Source organism: Anser anser (genome assembly GCF_964211835.1).
Source record: "Anser anser genome assembly, chromosome: 18".
Classification (NCBI taxonomy): Eukaryota; Metazoa; Chordata; class Aves; order Anseriformes; family Anatidae; genus Anser; species Anser anser.
The window spans coordinates 15,561,441-15,581,873 of record NC_139739.1 but is presented as its reverse complement, the minus strand read 5'-3'; the positions used below and the strand labels follow the sequence as shown (position 1 = coordinate 15,581,873).

The 20,433-nt window shown below is 53.1% G+C and overlaps 1 protein-coding gene across 1 annotated transcript; it reads right to left on the bottom strand.

Moving 5' to 3' along the window:
• Positions 1-1,480: 1,480 nt before the first annotated feature.
• On the bottom strand, positions 1,481-8,893 carry LOC310883428 (protein DGCR6). Its single transcript, XM_083803738.1, has 5 exons — positions 8,729-8,893; positions 8,491-8,651; positions 8,055-8,155; positions 4,394-4,534; positions 1,481-2,483 (listed from the first exon to the last, which is right to left on the bottom strand). The coding sequence occupies exons 1-5, from the start codon at positions 8,848-8,850 to the stop codon at positions 2,400-2,402; spliced, it is 609 nt and encodes a 202-aa protein (XP_083659864.1). The 5' UTR covers positions 8,851-8,893; the 3' UTR covers positions 1,481-2,399.
• Between the last annotated feature and the right edge of the window lie 11,540 nt (positions 8,894-20,433).

Here is a 20,433-nt window from a genome sequence, read left to right as displayed (position 1 = left end):
AAAATAATCTTTTCAACAAATTAACCATGTCTGAGCACTCTGCCACTCTCCACCTTGCTCAGAAAGCCTCTCTAAAGCACAACCTGAGGCAGACTGCAGACATGGAAAATTTCAGCTTGGATTGTTTGCCTGGCAGAGCCGTACGCTGCTGAAACCAGATGGTGGGAGCATGAAGCCCAAGTGCTCCCGCTGGAGCTCTGCTGCCGTTGTCATGGTACCACTGGAGCAGCCCGCCAGGCGCTGATCATAGAATCGTTAAGGTTGGAAAAGACCTCCAAGATCAGCTGGTCCAACCATTCCCCTACTACCAATATCACCCACCAAACCATGTTCCTAAGCACCAGATAAAGCCAGCCCGGGGCAGAGGGCAGCAACCCACACGTGCCATAGGCAGGGAACTCTGCTCCTCTCATCACAGGGCAGTGAAGCCTTGATATTTTAGCAGCTGAGTGCAGGGCTCCCAGCTGAGGGTCAAGCAGATACAAAATTCATGGTAATTCTTGGGGATTCTGCAATAGGGCAATTCCCACATCAACCTACTTTCCAGCTGGGGATTTTCCCCTGGGAGGTAGCGACCCCACAAGAGATACACCTTCTGTCTCCAATCACTGAACTGCAGTAGCATGATCCTGTGGGGGGAAAGTCATGATGGATATGGGTGTATGCCTCAGCCCTGAATTTGCAAAAGCCTCTTTGCTTCTCACAGTGATGCAGAAAATCAAAATGCTGTTGCATTTGCATACATAAGCAGGCAACACCACCCACCACCTCACCCTACTGAAAGACCACCCACAAAGCCTCCCAACAGCTTTGCAGTTTCCTTACTTCAGTTGGGGATGGTCCCAATTTGCTGAAAACCACTATGGCTTCAGTGATCTGCTTTCATAAGAACCTAAGGGCTTGCAGAACCCTGAATAAGGGGTTAGTGACACATTTCCCAGCTTCAGCAATTAACAGCATTCTGAACCTTCTAATACTGCCTTCTACTGTGAAGAGGTAGTAATAGCAAAGGATGCAGGCAAGAGCAAACAGTAACACAAAGGAGAAGTCTCGCAAATACAATCCTTTGCTATAGGAATGCTAGAGAACCCTTAAACAATGGTCTTCGTGTAATCAAAGCCCTTCAACACATTGGTAAAAGTCCTTGATCCATCCCCAGCAGCTGCTCTGGCTTGAAGAGCCGTTCATCCACGAAGAAAAGAACTGCTTTCAGTCTCTGCCTTGCTCATCCTGTGAGCTCCCAGCATTGCTTCAGGTGTGCAAGAAATGCGCTGGTGTCAGGTGATGTGCAATCTCTTTTAACCAAGCTCTCAGCAAGTGCTCAGATTCCTTCTGTGGACCACGTCTGAGGGATGCAACCAAGAGTTAATCAGCTCAGCCCTAAAAGTTCTTAGAAACTCTCCAGCTCTCTAGCTTTAATCTAGTGAAGCCCCAAACCCATGCTTATCTAGCAAGGATGGAAAAACTGTGCGATTGCTGACATTTAAAAAGCTGCAGCCCCAGGAGGCTGTACATATTGTTTTATTTCTATTCATTTGGAAACTGTTTTGAAGCAACAAAGCAAAAGCTCTGAAGCCTTTTCTGCTATCTGACTCAGGTGGAAACACCACTGACATCACGTCACAGTCCAGTGCAGGTGGACAGAGGCCTCCCTTAATAAAATCCTCCCTTAATAAAACTCAGAGGAGAAGCCTATGCTGTTAACTGCCTAGATGTCTCTCTGTAAGGGGTCTGCCTGTTTAGGATGCCGTTTCTGCCTCAACACACACGAACGCATCTTCTCGTAGATAAACTTTTTTTTTTCCCCATCCGCCAGCTATCTGCACACTGAGGCTGCACCGGAAGGCCAACATGCTTTGCTTCCTGTCTGACAGGACAGCTACTCACTTCTTCCATCCCTTATCAGAGACACTCATTCCTCCTTGACTCAGAAGAGGAGATTGTAATTTGGAGATGACACTGCTCACAAACTCAGCTTCACTCCCCTAGATAACAGAGAACATCCATCCAGTGGTTTGGGTTTGCTGACTTGATGCCTACAATAGTCTCTCTCAACTTAGTAGACTGCCTCACTGACACTGCAGGCTGTAATGTGGCAGACTAATGCCCTCTGTCATCTCTAGTCTTCGTGACGCTTTGCAATGCCGCAGGAATTGCAACATGCATCTTGTTCCGAGGAGTGGAAAGGCACTCTGAAGCTCTCCAGCTTCAGCCTCTGCTCTGCTCTGGAGGTCTGCTTCCCCCACCTCTAAAGGTTACCTAAGGGACACAGCTATTTCTTCTACAGCTGCAGACCAGTAGCCCCTTCCTGATATAATATAAAGCAAATGCATTAATAGTCTGTTCTTTAGAGGGAATTCAGAAGAAAACCCTGGAAAGTAAACAGCAGATTTGCTTGTTCAAGAGAAGGCCTTCTCTGACTCAGATTCCTTCTGCTGTAACTTCCGAATCAGTTCCAGTAAGTTCATCTGTAAAGTCAGCTCCTGTAAAGGAAAAAAGAAATTTTTGCAAGAATAAGATGATCCCATGCCCTTATGCAGGAAGCAGAAAGGACTGGTTTGTACCACCCACTCAAGAACGAGTAATCCTAAGGGAACAAAAGAAAAAGCTTGCAGATGCAAAACAAGGGCTTAATCTTAAGTGTTTCTACAAAACACTAGGCATTAATAACTTAAATCTGCTGCAAACTGTAGCTGCATCAGGAATCCCACTGCTTTACAAATTGTTATTGGTTAAAAAAGGTTCTTTCTTGACAGTTGTTGAACAATAAATCCAGTGAGGGCTGTCAGGCCAGCCGGTTTTGAAGGTTTTCCCTTTTCTACCACACAGCCTTCAGTGGAGAGCAGCAGTCCCCTTGCACACACAGAGCCATACACTCTAGGGGAGGTTCTCCAGGTAGGCACAGCTCCCCTCCACTGTTCTTGAACAGCAACTCCAGTGCCTGATCCTTTTGCAGGAGACAAAGGAAGGAAGCAGGAGGAAACATTTCGTGTGTTTTCCAACTAGTTTCTTCTAAGGTACATGCAACACACTGCTGTGCTGGTGTATACAATCCCCTCTTGCATTCTTCAAAACCTCCTTTTTCTGTGACTGCCATTGAGCTGAGACCACCATCTCCTACAATCACCAGCCTCTGCTTATTGCTTCCTTATACGCCCCTTGCCATCTGCTTGTTCTTCACTCAAATTTATCTCACAAGCCATTTAGCAAATAGACTGTATCACCCCTGCACATGGCAGGGTATCTAATTCAGTAAACCCTGGTTCTGTGACGCAGGCTTGTAGATGTTACATTATGGAAGTAAAAACCTATTTTTGTAAATATATATATATATATCAGCCACATAAACAGGCAGTTTATATAACAGACTGGGAAAAACACATCTGCTGACGGAAATGTATGGAGAACAACAGATTTCAGCACTGATTTCTTGTATGATGGCAGCATTCAAAGATGCAAGTCAAGGTCCGGTTTACCAGCTATCATAAAGGCAAACAATTAAATAAGAAACAGCAAATAGGAACCCTGGTAAGAGTTACTACTTACAAAAATAACATGAAAGGCAGGGGCAGGAGGGGAAACAAAGAGCTGCTTTCAGTATGAGTAATAGCGGCATAGGAAAAAAAAAAAGGGACTTGATCAAGGCTACGCAACCGGGAATCATGTGAGTTTTAGAAAATGGCTGTTTAACTAGCTTTGTGTAAGCCAACTTTTCTCTCTAGTAGGTTTTTATCAAAATAAATTTAATCAGATGAAAAATACAGTTAAGAATAGTCTGTTCCTGCATTCTCTGCAAACTTCAGTGGCATCGTAATGAGATTTTGGAACTTTTAGTTTTCCATTCCTGTGGTGTCGGAAAACAGAAGAAAAAAAAAACAACAAAAAGCTAGGCAACTGCTCTCAAGTTTTAGGAGCACTGGAGAAACATAGAACAATTCTCTAATGACAGTCTGATACAACTATCTCCAGTAAGTCACAAGCAAGAATTAATGAGATGCCTTATAAAAAAATAAGACTTATTGAAGGCAATTTATATAGCTAAGCTAAGCACAAAAATGACAAACCTACTTATCCATTTATTTCAGTATTCCATGGACCCATTCAAGAGTCACAGGACTGCAGGCTGTTGGCACAATGTTTCTTCCACCCCCAGTGGGAAAAACACTGCAGAAGGTTGGGGATATTGCCCTCTCTAACGGGTTTCTGTTGCTTTGAACCCACCACCTGGTCCGCCCAGAGCACGTTACACATCAGCTGGTGAGGCAAAGGACTGATCATTCTTCCTGAGCCAGCAATTCAGAATTCATTATGAATAGAGTAAGATTTAAAAACAAAAGTTGTTAGCACAACAGCACTGCCAGATCTTACACTCACTGCTTAAACACAAACCTACCTGTGGGTTGGTGGTGATGTAGAAGCCTGATACCCCAGCCTTCTCCAGAGTGCTCTGCTGGTCTATGACTTTTTGGTCCAGTTCCAAGACGATTTTCTCATCCATCATTCGCTGTTCCTCTCGAATTCGTTGCTCCACAGCCTGAGATGATGATATGCAGCAGAAGAGTGGATTATTCACCTTCCTTGTGTACTTTTCTCATCTCTAAGTCTTTTACCAAAACCAAAGAGCTATTAGACCCTCAAGCACTCCAACTGTGATGACCTAGACTCTTCCAAGGACAGTAGAGGGCAGCAAGCACAGCCTCAGATCTTACCTTGAGTGACTGCCATGCCTTACAGCAAGCTACCTCTCATGAAAGAGCAGGGAAACAGCTGGTACTAGCCTAGTTTATGTGCGTTTTGAGGCTAAAAGAGACCATGAGCAACAGATCACAATCTGAATGACTTTTCCTGAGGAGCACCAGGCTGTAGGTGAGTACTGCAGTAGCACATGTGCTAAAGAAGTCCGTAGTCCAAAAAACCACATATCCTGCAGCATCATCAGTGCTGCGAAGGAAGACTTGGAGGAGTAATCCAAGCCACAGAAAATCACCACAGAGCCAGTTCAGATGCCTCCACGTTCTCTGCGCACAAACACATACAGAGCTGGAGCTTTACAGCAGACCCAGTTCCCATTTATTCACTAAGGAGTCGAGCTCCTCAACTCCTAGCTTTGCAATACGAAAGTCAGCTTATTTTGTATTGACAACAGCAAGCTGAAGCTTCGCTTGGAACTACAGTATGCTGGGGCTCTATTTCTGGCAGATTAAGGATATTATAAAATGAACACTTTCCAAATAGCCCTATCAGCAGAACCCTCCCACCTTGCCTTTGCAGAAAACCACATTACCTCAGAAGAATGAATGGAAGAGCAGAGCATGGTAAAGGTATGGGTTCACTGCTTAAGCACAGGATGGCGGAGCTGGAACTCACTTGCCACAGACACACAGTGTAATGGCGGGGTGTAAGTTAGCCTCTCTAGCTGGAACACAGTGATCATTTGCTACTTCAGAGGCACACTGGAAATCAAGTGTTGAGAGCATGCTCTACAAAGGCTACTATGTTCTGCTAGCTGCAGAAGTGGGCTTGGCTAGTCACTTACGGAGAAAATGTCAACCTACTTGGCTAAAAGGAACACTGCTAGAGAGGGCAGAACAAAGCAGAAGGATCGCAGGGTTTGAGGACAGCCCAGCTCCAACAAAAAGCCACATATGTGCACAGCTAAGGCAATAAGATCTTACTGGGCTGCCCTGAACAACAGACTTCCTTCTCAAGACACAGGGAAAGTCAAGAAACACCAAATCTGCTCTAAACATAAAGGAAGGCTCCTTCTCCTATAAGGACTAAACGACAAGTTTAAACATTTTACCCATGCAATGCTGCTCCTTTGTAACGTGGTAAACAAAGGCAAGCATTTAGCTAGAGACATTCAGGGCAATAAATAATCCTCAGTGCACAGAGAGGAAGAAGTCACTAGGTCTGGGATTTCCTGTGTCAACGACTGCGGTTTAAAAGGCCTGGGCAGATCCATCTGAAAGGGAGGACAAGTTCCACGAGTCCTGTGGAAAAGCCAGAATCTGAATGACAGTGGCTTCAGCCCTGAACAATCTGGAAAAAAAATTGAGATTTGTCTACGGCATGAAAGGATCAGCTGCTGTCTGCAAAAGGCCTGACCCAAATGAAGGGTGTTTCAAAGACCTGACTGGACAAACTGTGAACAAGCTGAAGCAGCCTCAGAGCTTACTCTGCTTTGAGCAGGAGTTTGGACCAGACACCTCCTGAGGTCCCTTCCAACATTAACTATCCCACAAACCTAAGAAAACTCTGTTTATAAGTTCTTTAGTCTGGAAGGCTCACAATCCTTGTCTGTGGAAGATTCAAATCCTTTGGCTCCCACATTCCCCAAGGACTTTCCTTCCTCTTGATGGCCTTAGGGCAAAGGAGTAGGTACCACACCCTTGTCTTCACTTAGTCCTGTGCTGAAAAAGTGATTTGCCCGTCCTTGGGCTTGAAAATCTCTTTAAATGAGATTTATTTACCTGCATACTGTTTAGGGTAGATATCCAACTCCGAGATACAGAAAAGTACAAAAGACTGAGAAAGTAAGCCTTAAACACAAGCTTTGGCTCAAGCGGCTGGTATGCTAGGCCAAGGTTTTAAGTGCTACAGATTCCATTAGGAAGCTGAACATCTAGAAACTACAACTTGTATTATCCCTCCTGTGAGACTGATCCCAAGCTATTACACAGGAACTGGTCTTCAAAACCTTTAACCAGAGAGAGCAGGTCTGATTAGAAATGTAGCAATTGTTACTAAGATTACTGATCTATTCCCAAAACGCTCTACAGAGTTTAGAATAACAGAGCAGTTATTCTGTCAGAGAATAACAGAACATATAAAAGGGAAGAAGTAACTTCAGTAACTTCCTCCTGACGGATGGATAAATAACACAAAAAGGCATGGGGAAGGTAAAAAGATGTAAGAAGAAGTTGTGCATGATATAATACAAGGAAAAACAAAACACATAATATGGATATGATTGTCATCTACTGTGAATCAAGTCTACTGAGCAAATACAATATTAAAAATGCTTTAGAATCAGCAATATAGATCATTATTTACTGCTATGCTGCAAATACAAGTTATTCAGACACAGAATGTCTAATATAGGTCCACACTGGCTTTAGTCATCTCAATAAGAAATGAAGGAAGTGAAAACAAAAGATCCAACAGTGAGCTCTAACACCACGGTTGTTATGTACAAAGGTCAGAAAAACGCCTACATTTAAACAGTTATGCATTTGCCTTACGTGCAGTAATCTCATGCATACATTTGAATTACATGAATTAAGAAAACTAGCTACTTGTAATTTCCCTTACATTAGTGATAAGATAGAGACAGGTTTATAACGTATAGGTAAAATGATCTTCAGAGCCTTCGGACTGAATTTACCGCTCATGCTGAAGATCCTTTCTAGAAATGCCTTGAGAAACACTAAGAATCAATTTTTGTTTTTAGGTATCTTAGGTTATTTCTTTCAGTGTAACTAAGTAAGACATGAGTTTTGAGTGTTCTTTGCTTTCTCACCTTCTAACACATGATGGTAGATTTTACGCACGTTTATACTTTGCATCAACTTGCTGTCTATCCATATGCAGGCTTCAGCTTGTAATATAACAAACAGACTCATTAGCATATTGTGGAGAAGGCCTTGCTCTTTTAGAGCAGGTTCCTCAACTTCCATGATTGTCAGATCAGGTCTGGGCTCTAACTACACTAGATGGCAATGGCCTGGGGCAATCACCTCTCTGTCAGAAGGGACTGAGGGGTCAAAGGGCAGAGCCAGAAAGAGGGCCATCCAGCTGGAATGGAGAGCCCAGGGTACTGCACGCATGGCCAGACAAGCTGGCTGGCAGCTTCCAAGGCTTCACGAAGGACTAGATAAACCCTTTGGAGGTGCCAAGGGCTGTGACGCCCCTGCAACAGCACCAGCTCCTTGGGTGGGACAGCTGGGAACAGCCTTGCAGCAAAACAGCCGTTAAGCCCCAGGGAAGGATACAACCTTTGTGCTTACGTGAAGGGTACCGAGGGAAACTGTGCCCACTCGCTCACCCCTTACCTCCATCTCCCGCTGCTGGGCGGCGCGGAGGATCGGCAGGTTGTGCGGCCTGCAGCACTGCTGGGCCTCCTTGTGCCGGTGGAAGAGCTCCTGCTTCAGCCCTGCTTCGGGGACAGGGTCAGGGCCCCGCGGCCACCGCGCCCCCTCCTTCCGTCCCTCCTGCCCTGTCCCCGCAGCGTCCCCACAGTGTGCCGGCGCCCCACCCTGAAGCCCCGGGCCTGGCTTCCCAGCCTCCCCGTGCAGCCCCCTGGTGCCCCAGGCCCCTCTCCTCGGTGACCCCCCCAGTGCACCCAGTTCCCCCAGTGCCTTCACCACCTACCCCCGAGTGCCACGGGGCTGTCCCCCGCGGTGTCCCCACCACCCTCCCGCCCCCCAGTGTCCCCATCACCCCCCGCAGCGCCCCCCCCTTCCCCCGCCGGCCCGGCGCCCCGCTGACCGCGGTGCTCGCTGTGCAGCTTGAGGCGCTGGCTGTAGAGGTTCTTCTCGGTGAGGTGCTGGATCTCCAGCAGCCCCTGCACGATCTCGAACACGGTCCCGTCCAGCAGGGCCAGCGCCAGGTCGCTCAGCGTCGTGTAGGAGAGCCGCTGCTGGCAGGAGCTGTCGGGGTGCGGGTCGGTGCCGGAGCCGGTGCCGGAGCCGGTGCCGGTGCCGCCCCGTCCCGCCGCCCCGCGCACCTGGGCAGCGCCTTCACGAGCGCCTGCAGCTCCGAGAGCAGCCGGTAGTGCCGCTCCTGCTGCCGGGACAGCTCCGCCGCCGCCGCCTCATAGCCGCCGCCGCCGCCGCCGAACCGCTCCATGGCCCCGCTCGGCCCCGCTCCGCCCCGGCCCCGGCCCCGGCCCCCGGCGCAGGCGCAAGCGGCGACGCGGGCGGGGCCTGGCGGGGCCCTCCCGGGCCGCGGGGGCCGGCGGAGGCCGGGGGTGGGCCCCGCGCTGCCGGCGGCGGGCGGCCCCCAGCCCCGCACCGCAGCGGCACGGAGGCGCGCGGTGCCCGGGGTCCGGCTGCGCCCGCGGCTGGGGCGGGGCGGGGCGGGGCGGTGGGGCAGGGGTGCAGCCGAGTGGCGGAGCTGCTTCAGTGAACCGCAGAATCACAGAGCATCCCGAGTGGGAAGGGAACCGTAAGGATCGTCGGGTCCAACTCCTGGCACCACCCAGGTCTACCCCAAAATTCAGACCGTGTGACTAAGTGCACAGTCTTCTTAAACTCTGGCAGGCTTGGTGCAGTGACTCCTTCTGTGGGGAGCCTGTTCCAGTGGGCGACCACCCTCTCAGTGAAGAACCTCTTCCTGATGTCCAGCCTAAACCTCCCCTGCCTCAGCTTGACACCATTCCCATGGGTCCTATCACTGGTGACTAAAGAGAATAGATCGGTGCCTGCCCCTCCACTCCCCTTCCTGAGGAAGCTGTAGACTGCGATGAGGTCTCCCCTCAGCCTCCTCTTTTCCAGGTTGAACAGGCCAAGTGACCTCAGCTGCTCCTCATACATCTTCCCCTCTAGGCCCTTCACCATCTTCGTCACCCTCCTCTGGCCACTCTCCAACAGTTTTACATCCCTTTTGTACTGTGGTGCCCAGAACTGCACACAGTACTCGAGGTGATGCTGCACAGCACCTACCAGAGCGGGACAACCACTTCCCTCGACCGACTAGCGATGCCGTGCTCGATGCACCCCAGGGTACGGTTGGCCCTCCTGGCTGCCAGGGCACACTGCTGGCTCAGATTCAGCTTGCTGTCATTAAGAAAATAGCTGTGGACTTACAGACAAGTACTTCCTTCTGGTTGGTTACCACAGAGTTTTCAAACCCCAGAAACAGTAAAGTTTTTCTGAGACCTGCTTGTTGATACACCCTTGCTGTGGGAATGAGCCCTTACCTGCTTGGTTATTTTGGGGACAGCTATGGTGCTGTTCTGGGAGTGTTTCAAAATGTAAAGAGCTAACAGGGTCAACAAAACAAAACAAAACAGAACAAAACAAAAAAAAAAAAAACCAAAAACCAAAGCATTAGAATCTGGAGGTGTATTTTAAAGTGGTTCAGGATACCAACAGTCATTCTCAAAAATGAGAACACATTTTCTGTGAGCTCCTGGTTTGTCTCATATGCTGCACAGTACCGGAGAGCGCATTCAAAGTATCCCAGTGCTCCATCCTGTAGGCTGTTAGAAATGTTTTCAATCACTTCATCTGTCAAAAAATCTTCAGAACTGCTGTTAGGTATGTGAGTTTGGCAGCAATAACTGTGTGGTCATTCTGAGGCCTGCTGGTACACTGCTGTGACCAAAAGGTGCCAAGCATCTGCCAGTGCCCAGAAATCGCGGCTGCTCTTCGGGGGGCAGAACTCTTCCTCCCCTCTGAACGAGAGCCGCTGTCACTTCAGTGTTCCCCCAGCACAACAAAGGTGCTGGTGTGCTCTGGCCACCTCCTTCTCTAAAAAACGCAGGATGTATTTTTGTTAAGGAAATTGTTATAATTGTTATAATGCTGGAGCAAGAAATGGTGATGAAGCTGTTTGAGAACTGATTGGGGGAGCGTTGAGGAGGGAGAGATCAGACTGCTATGGCTGTGCTGTGAGGATATGGGAAATGTCTTCAGATCCTCGCTCTTTTAATTTCTTAAAACACATGGAATTTATTAAGTTCATTTCAACTTCAAATGCACTGTTGGAGTGAAAATATTTTCTTTTTGTGAGCACTTTTGTGCAGGTAATGAGATCAATATTTAATAGGTTTCTTGCAAGGCTGAGTTTCAAATTAATTTCAGTGGTACACATGAAGAGATTCCTGACTTGAGTTAGCAAAATGAAGGATACACTGAAATGCATTAAAAAGCTTAAGAAGTATAATATTTAATATTGCTTCAAAGCTTACAAGAACTGCATTGTATATTCGAGGGGAGTAGAAATGTCCACTTTAGAGAAGAATACCTAGCCTCTCCAGAGAAATAGGGCATCCCTAGAATGTCCCTGAATATAAATTGTCCTTTTTTTTTTTGGTTGGTTGCCTAATATTTCTACCCAAGGATGGTGATCCCTAAATCCCAGGTCCTGGAGAGGCTTTTGGTGGGCTGATTACAGATCCCTCTGCCTCTGGGCTGCTTAGACCAATGCCTTGTACAGTTAACTCTGCTGTGTCCGTCTGTCCTGCTCTTCCCTGGCTTGGCTGCAGTGGAGCAGCAGTGTCTCTGGGAAAAGGCTGCAGTGTATTTTTAACAAGCAAATCAACCTACATTTTCCTAACCCCGTTCTCAGGAGCTGCCAAACCGTTTTTGCTGAGCTGCAGCTGCCAGAGGCAGAGCCGTGGCGCAGAGCCCGGCTGGTTACAGCCTGCTGAGGTTCCAGGGAATGGAAAACACGGGCTTTTAATTAAAAGGTATTAGCCATGGTGCTTGGCTCCGGCTGGGGCAGCATGGAATACCAGCATAAAAGCACTGTTAGTCTATTAGCGCAGCCCCCAAAACCTTACCATTCTCTGCCACAAGTATTTAATGACAGCTTTTGCTTGATGTGTGAGTTTGGGCACTTTGAGCGAGCTGTACTGGGGGCTGGGGCCCTGCTGTGATTCGCTCCCATCCCCGTGCTGGGTCCTTGTAGCCTCCTGCTCCCTGTGTGTTGCGGCTGTGCCGCTGGCACCGCTCGCTGCTGCACTCCTCTTGCACCAGCTCTGCTCGAGCGGCCGCCTGGGCACCATGCCCCGAGCTGCATGACATCGGTCGTTGTAGTGACCATTGTCAGGAGCAAGCTGCTCAGCCCCCCGGTGCTGACTGCAGCTGGGGCGCTGGGTGAAACTGCTGCCACGTGCTGGGGACATCCCTGATGTGCACCAGCACGCCGGGGCAGAGGGCAGGATCCTGGCAGAAGGTCTGCTCTGACTCCTGTGGGCAGCTGAGCACAGCCTGGAGCCTCACATCAGCACAGCTCTGGGGATGGCTGTGGCCGTGATGTGGCCTGTGCTCTGGTGTCCCCATGCCATCAAGGTTGTCACAAACAGCCATGCAGAGCAGGGCTCCTGCTGTGCACCAGCTGGCTGGGACTTGAACTGTCTTGAACTGTTGAATCAGCTTCCTCATGGGACGAGATGCAGCTGGAATCGAGCAACTTTGGATGTCTTGATCTTTGCCCTTCCCCCACCTGCATCCCAACCAGGCAGCATTTTGCTGTGCCAGGGTCCTGTTTTGCTGTAGCTGTGACAGGGCATCCGTCCCCTGGCCATGCAGCCGGCAAACCCTTCAGCAGCCTCGGCTGCCCAGCGGTGGGGCCAGGACTCCACCCAGTACCAGCACCAGACTGGGCGTGCTGGCTGCCCCAGCCCGTGTGGGCCCGGTGCTGCTGGGGACAGCCCTGAATGCAGCCTGCCTTGTCCCTGACTAAGGCATGTCTCACTTGTCACGGCACGGAGCTGCCCCTGTCTTCAACTCTCCAGCCCATCACCCGTCCCGGGCTGCTTCACCAGCTCCATCTTTTCTGCTCTCTTTCCAACACTGTTTCTAGGGCGAGCCTAAGCCCGCCAGTGGTGTGACCCTCTGCAGATCTAATGCCTCTTATGCCTTTATGCCCCAACCGCTATTGAAGGAGCCTTGGCTGAGCTGGTGGAGGGAGGGGGCTGGAGTCACCGTGTGTGGGAGGGCCCTGCACCCTGGGGCCCCCACGCTGCTCTGCTCTGCTGTGGACATTCCTCTCCCTTCCTTTGTGCTGCAGGAAATATGTGCTTCCTCCGTTCCCAACACTGCTCCCTGCTCAATTGCTAACAGATGTGGGTCCCATGCGCTTCTCATTAGTCTGGCAGGCTCGGGGCGCTGTCTCCTCCCAGCTCTCAGGCTGTCTTGGAAAAGGCTGGGCTGCTTGTGGGAACTGGCGCGGATATTTGAGCCGGTGTGCACGCCACGAGGCAGTGGGCTCAGGGTGCGTGGGGCCAACGCTGCCTTTGTGCTGGGCTGGGAGGCACCCGGAGCAATGCGGGGCAGGCACTGGAGCAAGCCAGCCAGGGGGATGGGGCTGGGGCTGGAGCTGGGGGCCAGGGCCCTGCTGAGGAGCTGCATGAGACCGTGGGACATGGGGATGAGGGCACTGCACCTGGGGAAGGAGCATGCCCTGAGCTGAGGTGTGGGCTTACGTTGGGGTGGGAGTACCCAGTCAGGTGGTGGGTGGCATCAGCAGCGGTTCCCCGAGCAGCTCATGGACCATCCTGCCTGGGGTAAGACCCAGGGGGCTCAGGGGGTGCAGCATGGGATGAGGAAGCATGGGATCTTCCCAGCACCTGGAAGAGATTGTGATGGCTGGACTCAGGGGCTTCAGAACAGAAACGGCTGTGCGGGTGGCTTGTGACGTCCAGGAAAAGGCTTAATCTGCTTGGGCTGAGTGGCAGAGGGGCAAACGGAGTGCGGCAGCTCCTCCAGCCCTCCCTGCCCCGCCACTCCCACTACAGATCTCACCTGGGCAAGAAGGGCTGGGGCCTGCGACCTTCACGTGGATCCACCACATCCTCCTGCTCTGGCCTATGTGTGTAAGGCTATGCATCCTGCAGGGCAGGATGAAGCCTTGCACTGGGTCATGGGGCTTGCAGGGACATCCGGAGGGCTCAAGGGACTCTGTGCTGCCAGAGCTGCTTGTCTTGCCACTGGCCCGGGGTTGCTCCCACGGGGTGCAGCACTGCCGGAGCACATTGCTCCCAGCAGGTCACTCACCCAAGGACACATCTCCCAGGGCAGCGAGGTCCCCAGGCTTGATTTGCACAGGTGTCCAGTGCTCCCTGCATGTTTAGGGCAGGGAGTCTGGCCGTTACCTTTCCCTGAAGGGCAGGTTTGCCTATGGGGGAATGCTGAGATCCCAATTCGAACAGGCAAGGCAGAGGGAGCGGAACGTGTACGCGCATGAAGTGCAATGGCTCATTTTTGCAACCGGAGAACGTTGCAATTAGGAGCAATCCTCCGGAGAAACCTGAGCACAAAGTCATCCACAGGGGATGGCTGCCAGAGCCCGGTGTCCCCGCAGGGCAGTAGCCACATCACTGTGGCTCTGAGTCACCGTGCTGGAGCTGAGAACTGCTGCAGGGTTTCAGCGGGCAGCCAGCTGTGCCAAAAGAGGCAAATGCACTGCGGCATTTGCACAAGATGTTGCTTTATTGCTGTAAACAAGAAGCCCAAAGACTTCTTCGTAGAGGTTGAGGGGAAGTGATGCAGATCGTCTGGGCACAGAAGGGCTGGGCTTCAGACTGGGTTTCAGAGAGCAACCTGCCCACAGCCCCCCTCTCCGAGGCACAGCTACGGGTTTGGCTAGCCATGACAGAGACTGGGGATTCGGCACCAGCTCTGCCCAGGGACATGTTGGCCACCATGAGCTTGGTTGGTGCCCAGCTGAGATCCACGGCCCTGAGACAGAGACACAGCCGCAGTGCCCCTGGAGCAGTCAGCGGCCCGTGGGGCTGGGCCATGAGGTGTTCCCTATCCTCAGGCCGGATCCTGCCCTCCCTCCTGGCTGGTGAGCTCTGCACGGCTCAGCTCACGTGCGGGCACACTGCAGCACCTGGGTGTGCAGCAGGAGAGACTGTTGTGGGGCTAATTGGACCCAGAGATGCAGAATGTGGCTGTGCCAGATGGGAAGTGGGAAACGAGGGGCGTTCTTCAAAAACAATGGTTCAACTTTTTCACCGAGGTTTTGGTGTGCATGGTTTCCCAGAGTGACTCCCCTCCAGCTCTAACTCAGCCAGCAGCACCAGCCACCTGCACCAAGGGGAAGGGGCTGACTCCGTCCCTCCACAACCCCCACCCTCTTGTCCCTCTGTCCCTCCACCCCTCTGCTCTCATCCTGTGCTCGCTGCCCGCCTGCTCCGCTGGCTGGCGTGCTGGGCGTGTGGTCACTCTTGGTGGTGGCTTCGCCACCCATCCCCTGCTCCCTGCCTTCCTCTTGCTGCCACTGTAACCTTTTGGCTGGCCTCAGCCTCATTGACACTCATCCCCTGGGTGAGGGGGGACCGCGGGAGCCTCACAGCCACCTCCTCAGGCTCTCTGGATTTATCCAAACTTAACAAGTGCTGTGGAGTAAATGTGTTCCCCTGCTATGGCCTCAGGAGCTGAACATCCGAGCAGGAATTTCAGCCTGAGCTGTAGCTAAAATAAGATCTGGATTTAGGGGATCCTACCTGCCTGGTCTGAGTGTTACTTGTGGGGGGGAGCATGGGGTCTTCATGCCAGAGCTTTCTCCCCTGGAGCCGAAAGGCTCGTGCCACGAGAACCGTCCAGGCTGCTGTCCCAGCCCCGCTGACGCAGCTGGGGGCTGCAGCCCTGCCCTGGCTGGGGCTGGAGGCAGAACCGCAGCTGGTGGAGAGCCCGGAGCGCGGCTGCCTCCTGGCCAGGCTGGGAAGCTGGGTCTGACCTGGCGGAAGGAGCCGAGTGTCAGGAAACATATGCGTGCTTCCCCAGCTGCGCGCCTGTCAGGAGCTGGAGGAGCTGCTGCACGCCCGCGTCCTGTCCTCCTTGCCCTCCTGCTCCCTCCTTCCGAGGACAAGCTCATGTTGGTTGTGACTCAGCAGCCCGAGGGGGTGTTCCTGACCCCCCTCAGGAGGTCTGGGTGACACCGAGTGACTCGTTCTTACGATCCTACTGCGCAGGGGAGCCTGGGCATGCTCTGAGCAAGGAACAAGAGGCGCCCCCCGTGTAGTCTGCAAGTGAGGCTCTGGGCTCCTTGCTGCCTTGGGTGCTCCTGGGTCACTGCATGGTACCTGGGAAGGAGGTGGGTGAGAGGGAGAAGCACGCAGGCCTGACTGGGAGTTGTGCAGGGGCCATGGGCTGCAAGGGGTGCAAAGGATGCAAGGGCTGCCGCACGCTGCAGGGGATGCGAAGGATACAAGGGATGCAAAGGCTGCAAGGGGTGCACAGGGTGCAAGAGCTACAATGGGGTGCAAAGGATGCAATGGGCTGCAAGTGGCACAAAGGAGGCAAAGGATGTAGCAGGATGCAAAGGAGGCAAAGGACGCGCTGGGCTGCAGGGGGTGCAAGGGCTGTGGGTGGCACAAAGGATGCAAAGGATGCAGTGGGCTGCAAGGGCTACGAAGGCTGCAAGGCGTGCAGCAGGCTCTGCAGCCAGCCCCTTCCATCCTCAGGCCCAGGGCTGCCCGTTTGCCAGCTGTGCTCCTCTATTTCAGCTGCCTGCTCTCTGAGGAAGAGGTGGTGACCCTGGCTCGTGGGTGCTCTCTGCCGCGCTGGGGGCTGCCCAGACACGGGGCTGCCGTGTGGGCTCAGTCTTGCTGTGCCCCAGCAGCCACCACGCAAGCAGGGGACAGCCTCAGGCCACGCTCCCTTGCCCTGAGGATATTGTCAGGGTCTCCAGATGTCCCAGGGAGACAACCCCGCGTTGTGGAGGCTGCCGGGCTGCTCTCTGTGCTCTCCCCGCTGCTGCGGTCCTGTCCCACCACTGCTGGCCCTCCCCTGAAGGCAGGGAGCCTGCTGCGTGCCATGCCCCAGCCGTCGCCCCTGCATCCTGTGCAGTGCAGGGGGAGCACCGCCATCCCTGAGCAGCAGCCTGGGCCGATCATGTGGCTCCTAATGAAATCCAGACCCTGGCAGAGTGATGACATAGTGCCGTGATTTGTGCTCCCATACAGACTAAACAAGCACGGGTGCTCCGCAATGTGCAGTGCTGCAGCCAGGCCAGCGCAGACACGGGGATAAATCAGGTAGCGGTGGTGCAGATGCCTCTGCCTGTCTTCTGTCGACTTCTCCTTCCTCTCCTGCTCAAAGTGCTTGGATGTGAATGCACTCGCACTTTCCATGAGACAAAATAGGGATTTTCCTAAATTATGCTGAACAGAGCTTCCAGAGCTGTAATAAAGCTTCAGGCTCTTGGATCAGCCCAGAAACACTGGAGTTGCTGCAATTTGTCTGTTTTCTATTTGCATTTTGTTACGACCAGGGACTAATTGGTGCCCTGGACCACAAGGAAACGCTCCCCCTGCTCCACTGGGTGAGCAAGGTTTTCAGAGAGCGGGTTAGGCGGGTGGGCTGGCAGGTTGCTGCAGACCCTGAAGAGCCACACGCACATCCCTGAATTGCAGAGCTTCCACCCCCAGTGCTGGGACAGCAGAGCAGGGCTGAGGGCTAGCGGGGACCAGCTGGGTAGGCAGGAAGGGGACAGCGGGTGCTTCTGGGCCAGCTGGACCTCCCCAGTTTGGGTCAGGTTTCAGGATTTTGAGCTGCACCTTCTCCCAGCTCCCCTTTTCCCTGCTGGGCGCTGCAGAAAGGCATTTCACAGGCACTTGGGTTTGGCTTTGGTGTTCTTACCTTGCTGCTCTGGGAAACCTCTGGCTGTGCAGGGCTGAGGAGCACGGAAAGAGGAACCAGAAAGCATCTGGTGCATGGAGGAAGGGCAGAGCTGGATGCAAACAACTGGGGAAAGGTTCTGCCATCTCTGACAGAAGGCTGTAGGGGCTCAGGACTTTGTGCAGCTCCAGGGCTGGTGGCACAGGGTCCCTGAGCTGCACCCTGATGGGGGCTGATGGGGACCCTGGGACACCTCCTCTCCCCCCTCCAAGAGCACCATGCACATGTCCTGCGTGAAGAGGCCACCGGTGTGGACAGGGGTCCCTTCTCTGGCCCCAGCCTGAACATCCCCAGAGCTCCATCCTCTGCCTCTTCTCCCAGCCCTGCAGGAGCTCTGGGCAGGCTTGCTCAGGGCACAGAGATGGCGTCGGCACGGTGCGGCCCCTCCGCGGCTGGTCCTGGTTTGGAAGGTTTGGGTGGGTGGGAGGCCACGGCTGGGAGCCTCCACTGCTGCTGGCTGAGCCAGTGGGGTGTCCCAGGCCCCTCGCAATCCCTCCTCGGCATCAAACACCACTGGCACCACTGCTCCCCTCCCAGCGAGTGTTTGGAGAGAGCTTTCTATATAATCCTGGGAGCTCACTGTCTCATGCATATTTCATTCTCATTTGAATTTCTTTTAAGAGTTTATTTTTGGTAGGGCCTGAAATAGGAAATGAATTGCTGGCAATGGGTTTGCTTTTATTGCTGCTCTCTGGCCAAGCCAAAACAAATGCACTGTTTTCCAACCCAACAACTCCTCTTTCAGTTTTGGAAATTGGGAAGAAATGGGAAGAATACCAATTTCACAGTGTTGGCGGAGGAGAGGAGAACCGGGGGTCGCCACGTGCTTGGACCACATAGCCTGATGCTGCTGGTGGGTTTTGCTGTCCCTGCCTCTGCTCTAGCACAGCCACGAGGCACCGGACTCCTGCATGCCATGCAGTACAGGAGTGGCCCACCACCCTGGGCAGCAGGCTCAGCGCCACACTCATCCCTTCTGCTGCAGGGGGTGGCTCGTGGCTGCTGGGCAGTTTCTGCACCACCCCAGGAGCTCCTTCTGGCCGTATCCACAGTGTCTCTTCATCGGTGTTTGCTCCAGCTGTCACGCTGCCACCCAAAGCCTCTGGCTGGTCTATCAGGGAAGGTGGCTGCAGGAGATGCTTGGTCTCGGGAGAGCAGAAGACTTAGTTCCTTTTTTAGTCCATTATTCCATGTTATTATTCCATGCTACAACTTCCTCTTGTGACGGAATTCAGCTGTTTCTTTCCTTGAGGTCGAAGTCTTATGTATGTCTAAGAGAGTGGTGGAAAGAGGTTAAACAAACAAGTTTATTTATGCTAAGTATGAACTTTTTAGTGGGGTTCACAGCTGCAGGGGAAATTGTTTAGGGGTCCACAAATCAACAGAGTCTGAAAACCATAAAACGAACTCCACACAGCATTGTATATCACATGGTGCTGTCTGTTAGAGATAACCAAAGAGCAGTAGTGGGAAGAGAGTCTGCAGGCCCCAGCAGGGTGCTTGGAAAAGGGATTCAGAGTCACATTATGCAGAAAAATCAGCCCTTCGTGATGCTGAGCTATGACAATGCCACATCCATCGCACTGGTGATGACCTCCATGGCCTGGGGCACAGGAGCTTTCCTTGAGGTGAGCCTGACCCATCTGAGCTGGAGGGACCCTGCTACAAAGAACCTGGGGGCTGCAGCAGACGCCGGGTTGAACAGCTTGTTCTTGGCTCCTGAGGGCGGCGAAGCGGCGCGGCACGTCGGGAAAGGCACGGGCAGCCAACGAAGCTCCTGTGTCCTCCCCACAAAGCTGCACCTCAGTGTGGATCTCCCAGTTCAAGTGGGATGTGAAGGAGCTGGAGAGGCCCAGAGGAGGACCACCAGCCTGGTCGTGGATCTGGGACACCTAACAGGACAGGTGGAGAAGGCTGGGCTGGGCTGGCAGTGGAGGGGAACTGAGAGCAGCCAACGACTAAGATGATGGAGTCAAAGTCTTCTTTTTGGTGCCAGATGGTGTGATGGGGGACAGCAGCCACCGACTGCAGCTTGAGAGGTTCGGGTGGGACTCCAGAAGAACGTGCTGGGCAAGTGGCACCTTGGCTCCAGGCAGCCTCACTCTGCCCTGGCCTCCGATGGCTGCCTCCTTTCTGCCTGAGGCTGCCCCGTGCTTGGCCTTTGGTCTGCTGGTCATCGCCCCCCGCTGTGGCAGAGCTCAGGAGAGCTGATCTGCAGGCACCAGCATTCTTGCCTCCTGCGGGAGCGCAGAGAACTGCTTTTATTTCTCATGACACCAGGGAGAGCCAGGCAGAAGAGCGAGGCTGCATCCTGATGGGCAGGGGAGGCTCCTGTTGAGGCTGGAAGAGCCTCACGGGCTGGAAGCTGCTGGCCAGTGAGGAGCTGCTGCCCTGAAGGAGCCAGACAGCAACGCAGAGCGCAGGCAGTGTGCAGTGCCCAGAGCTCTCCCGAGCCCCAGGGTCCAACCCTGCCTATGCTGGAGAAAGTCTGACTGCAAGGTGGATGGTGCCTGCAGGGTGCCAATGATTCTGCCCCCAAAGCTGGTCTCTCCTGTGGGACATAAGCCCACACCCACAGCAAAGCGTGAGCCTGCAACAGCAGCTGCAGCGAAGAGCTGCCCCCCCGTCCCGCTGCAGAGGCACCTGGCACTGGGGGCTCCTTTGCAATCCCTGTCTGAGTGGCTCTGGGGCGGCTGCATTACAGCAATAGTGTCATTTCTAGGGGTGGGGGCTGCTGCTGAGCACCCTGAGGTGGTGTTGGGAAGGGCTCAGAAAGCCCTGTGCTAGGGCCAGGTCCTCCGTTTCCCCACTGTGTCCTGCTTAGGACCACAGGGTCCTGCATGCCTGAGTGAGGCCAGGCAATGCCCAGCACGTGGCCTGCCTGTGGGCAGCCTGGGGCACGGAGAGACGGCACCCAGCTATGGAAGAAATACACTTTATTAGAAAAGCGCTCTGCAGAGATGCCAGGCTCTGTCGTACCAAACTCATCCGCTCGACTCTGCTGGCTGAGCCCCCGGAGCTGTGACAGCCTCCCTGAGCGGCAGCTGGCTCTGGCCATAAATAGTGCTTTCCTGCT

Excerpts from the sequence above, each read along its gene's own strand:
- LOC310883428 (XM_083803738.1), bottom strand. The coding sequence starts at position 8,850 with ATGGAGCGGTTCGGCGGCGGCGGCGGCGGCTATGAGGCGGCGGCGGCG. Across the intron at positions 8,652-8,728 it reads CTCGTGAAGGCGCTGCCCAG|CTCCTGCCAGCAGCGGCTCT; the intron begins GTGCGCGGGGCG and ends GCACCCCGACAG. Across the intron at positions 2,484-4,393 it reads ACATCACCACCAACCCACAG|GAGCTGACTTTACAGATGAA; the intron begins GTAGGTTTGTGT and ends TTTCCTTTACAG.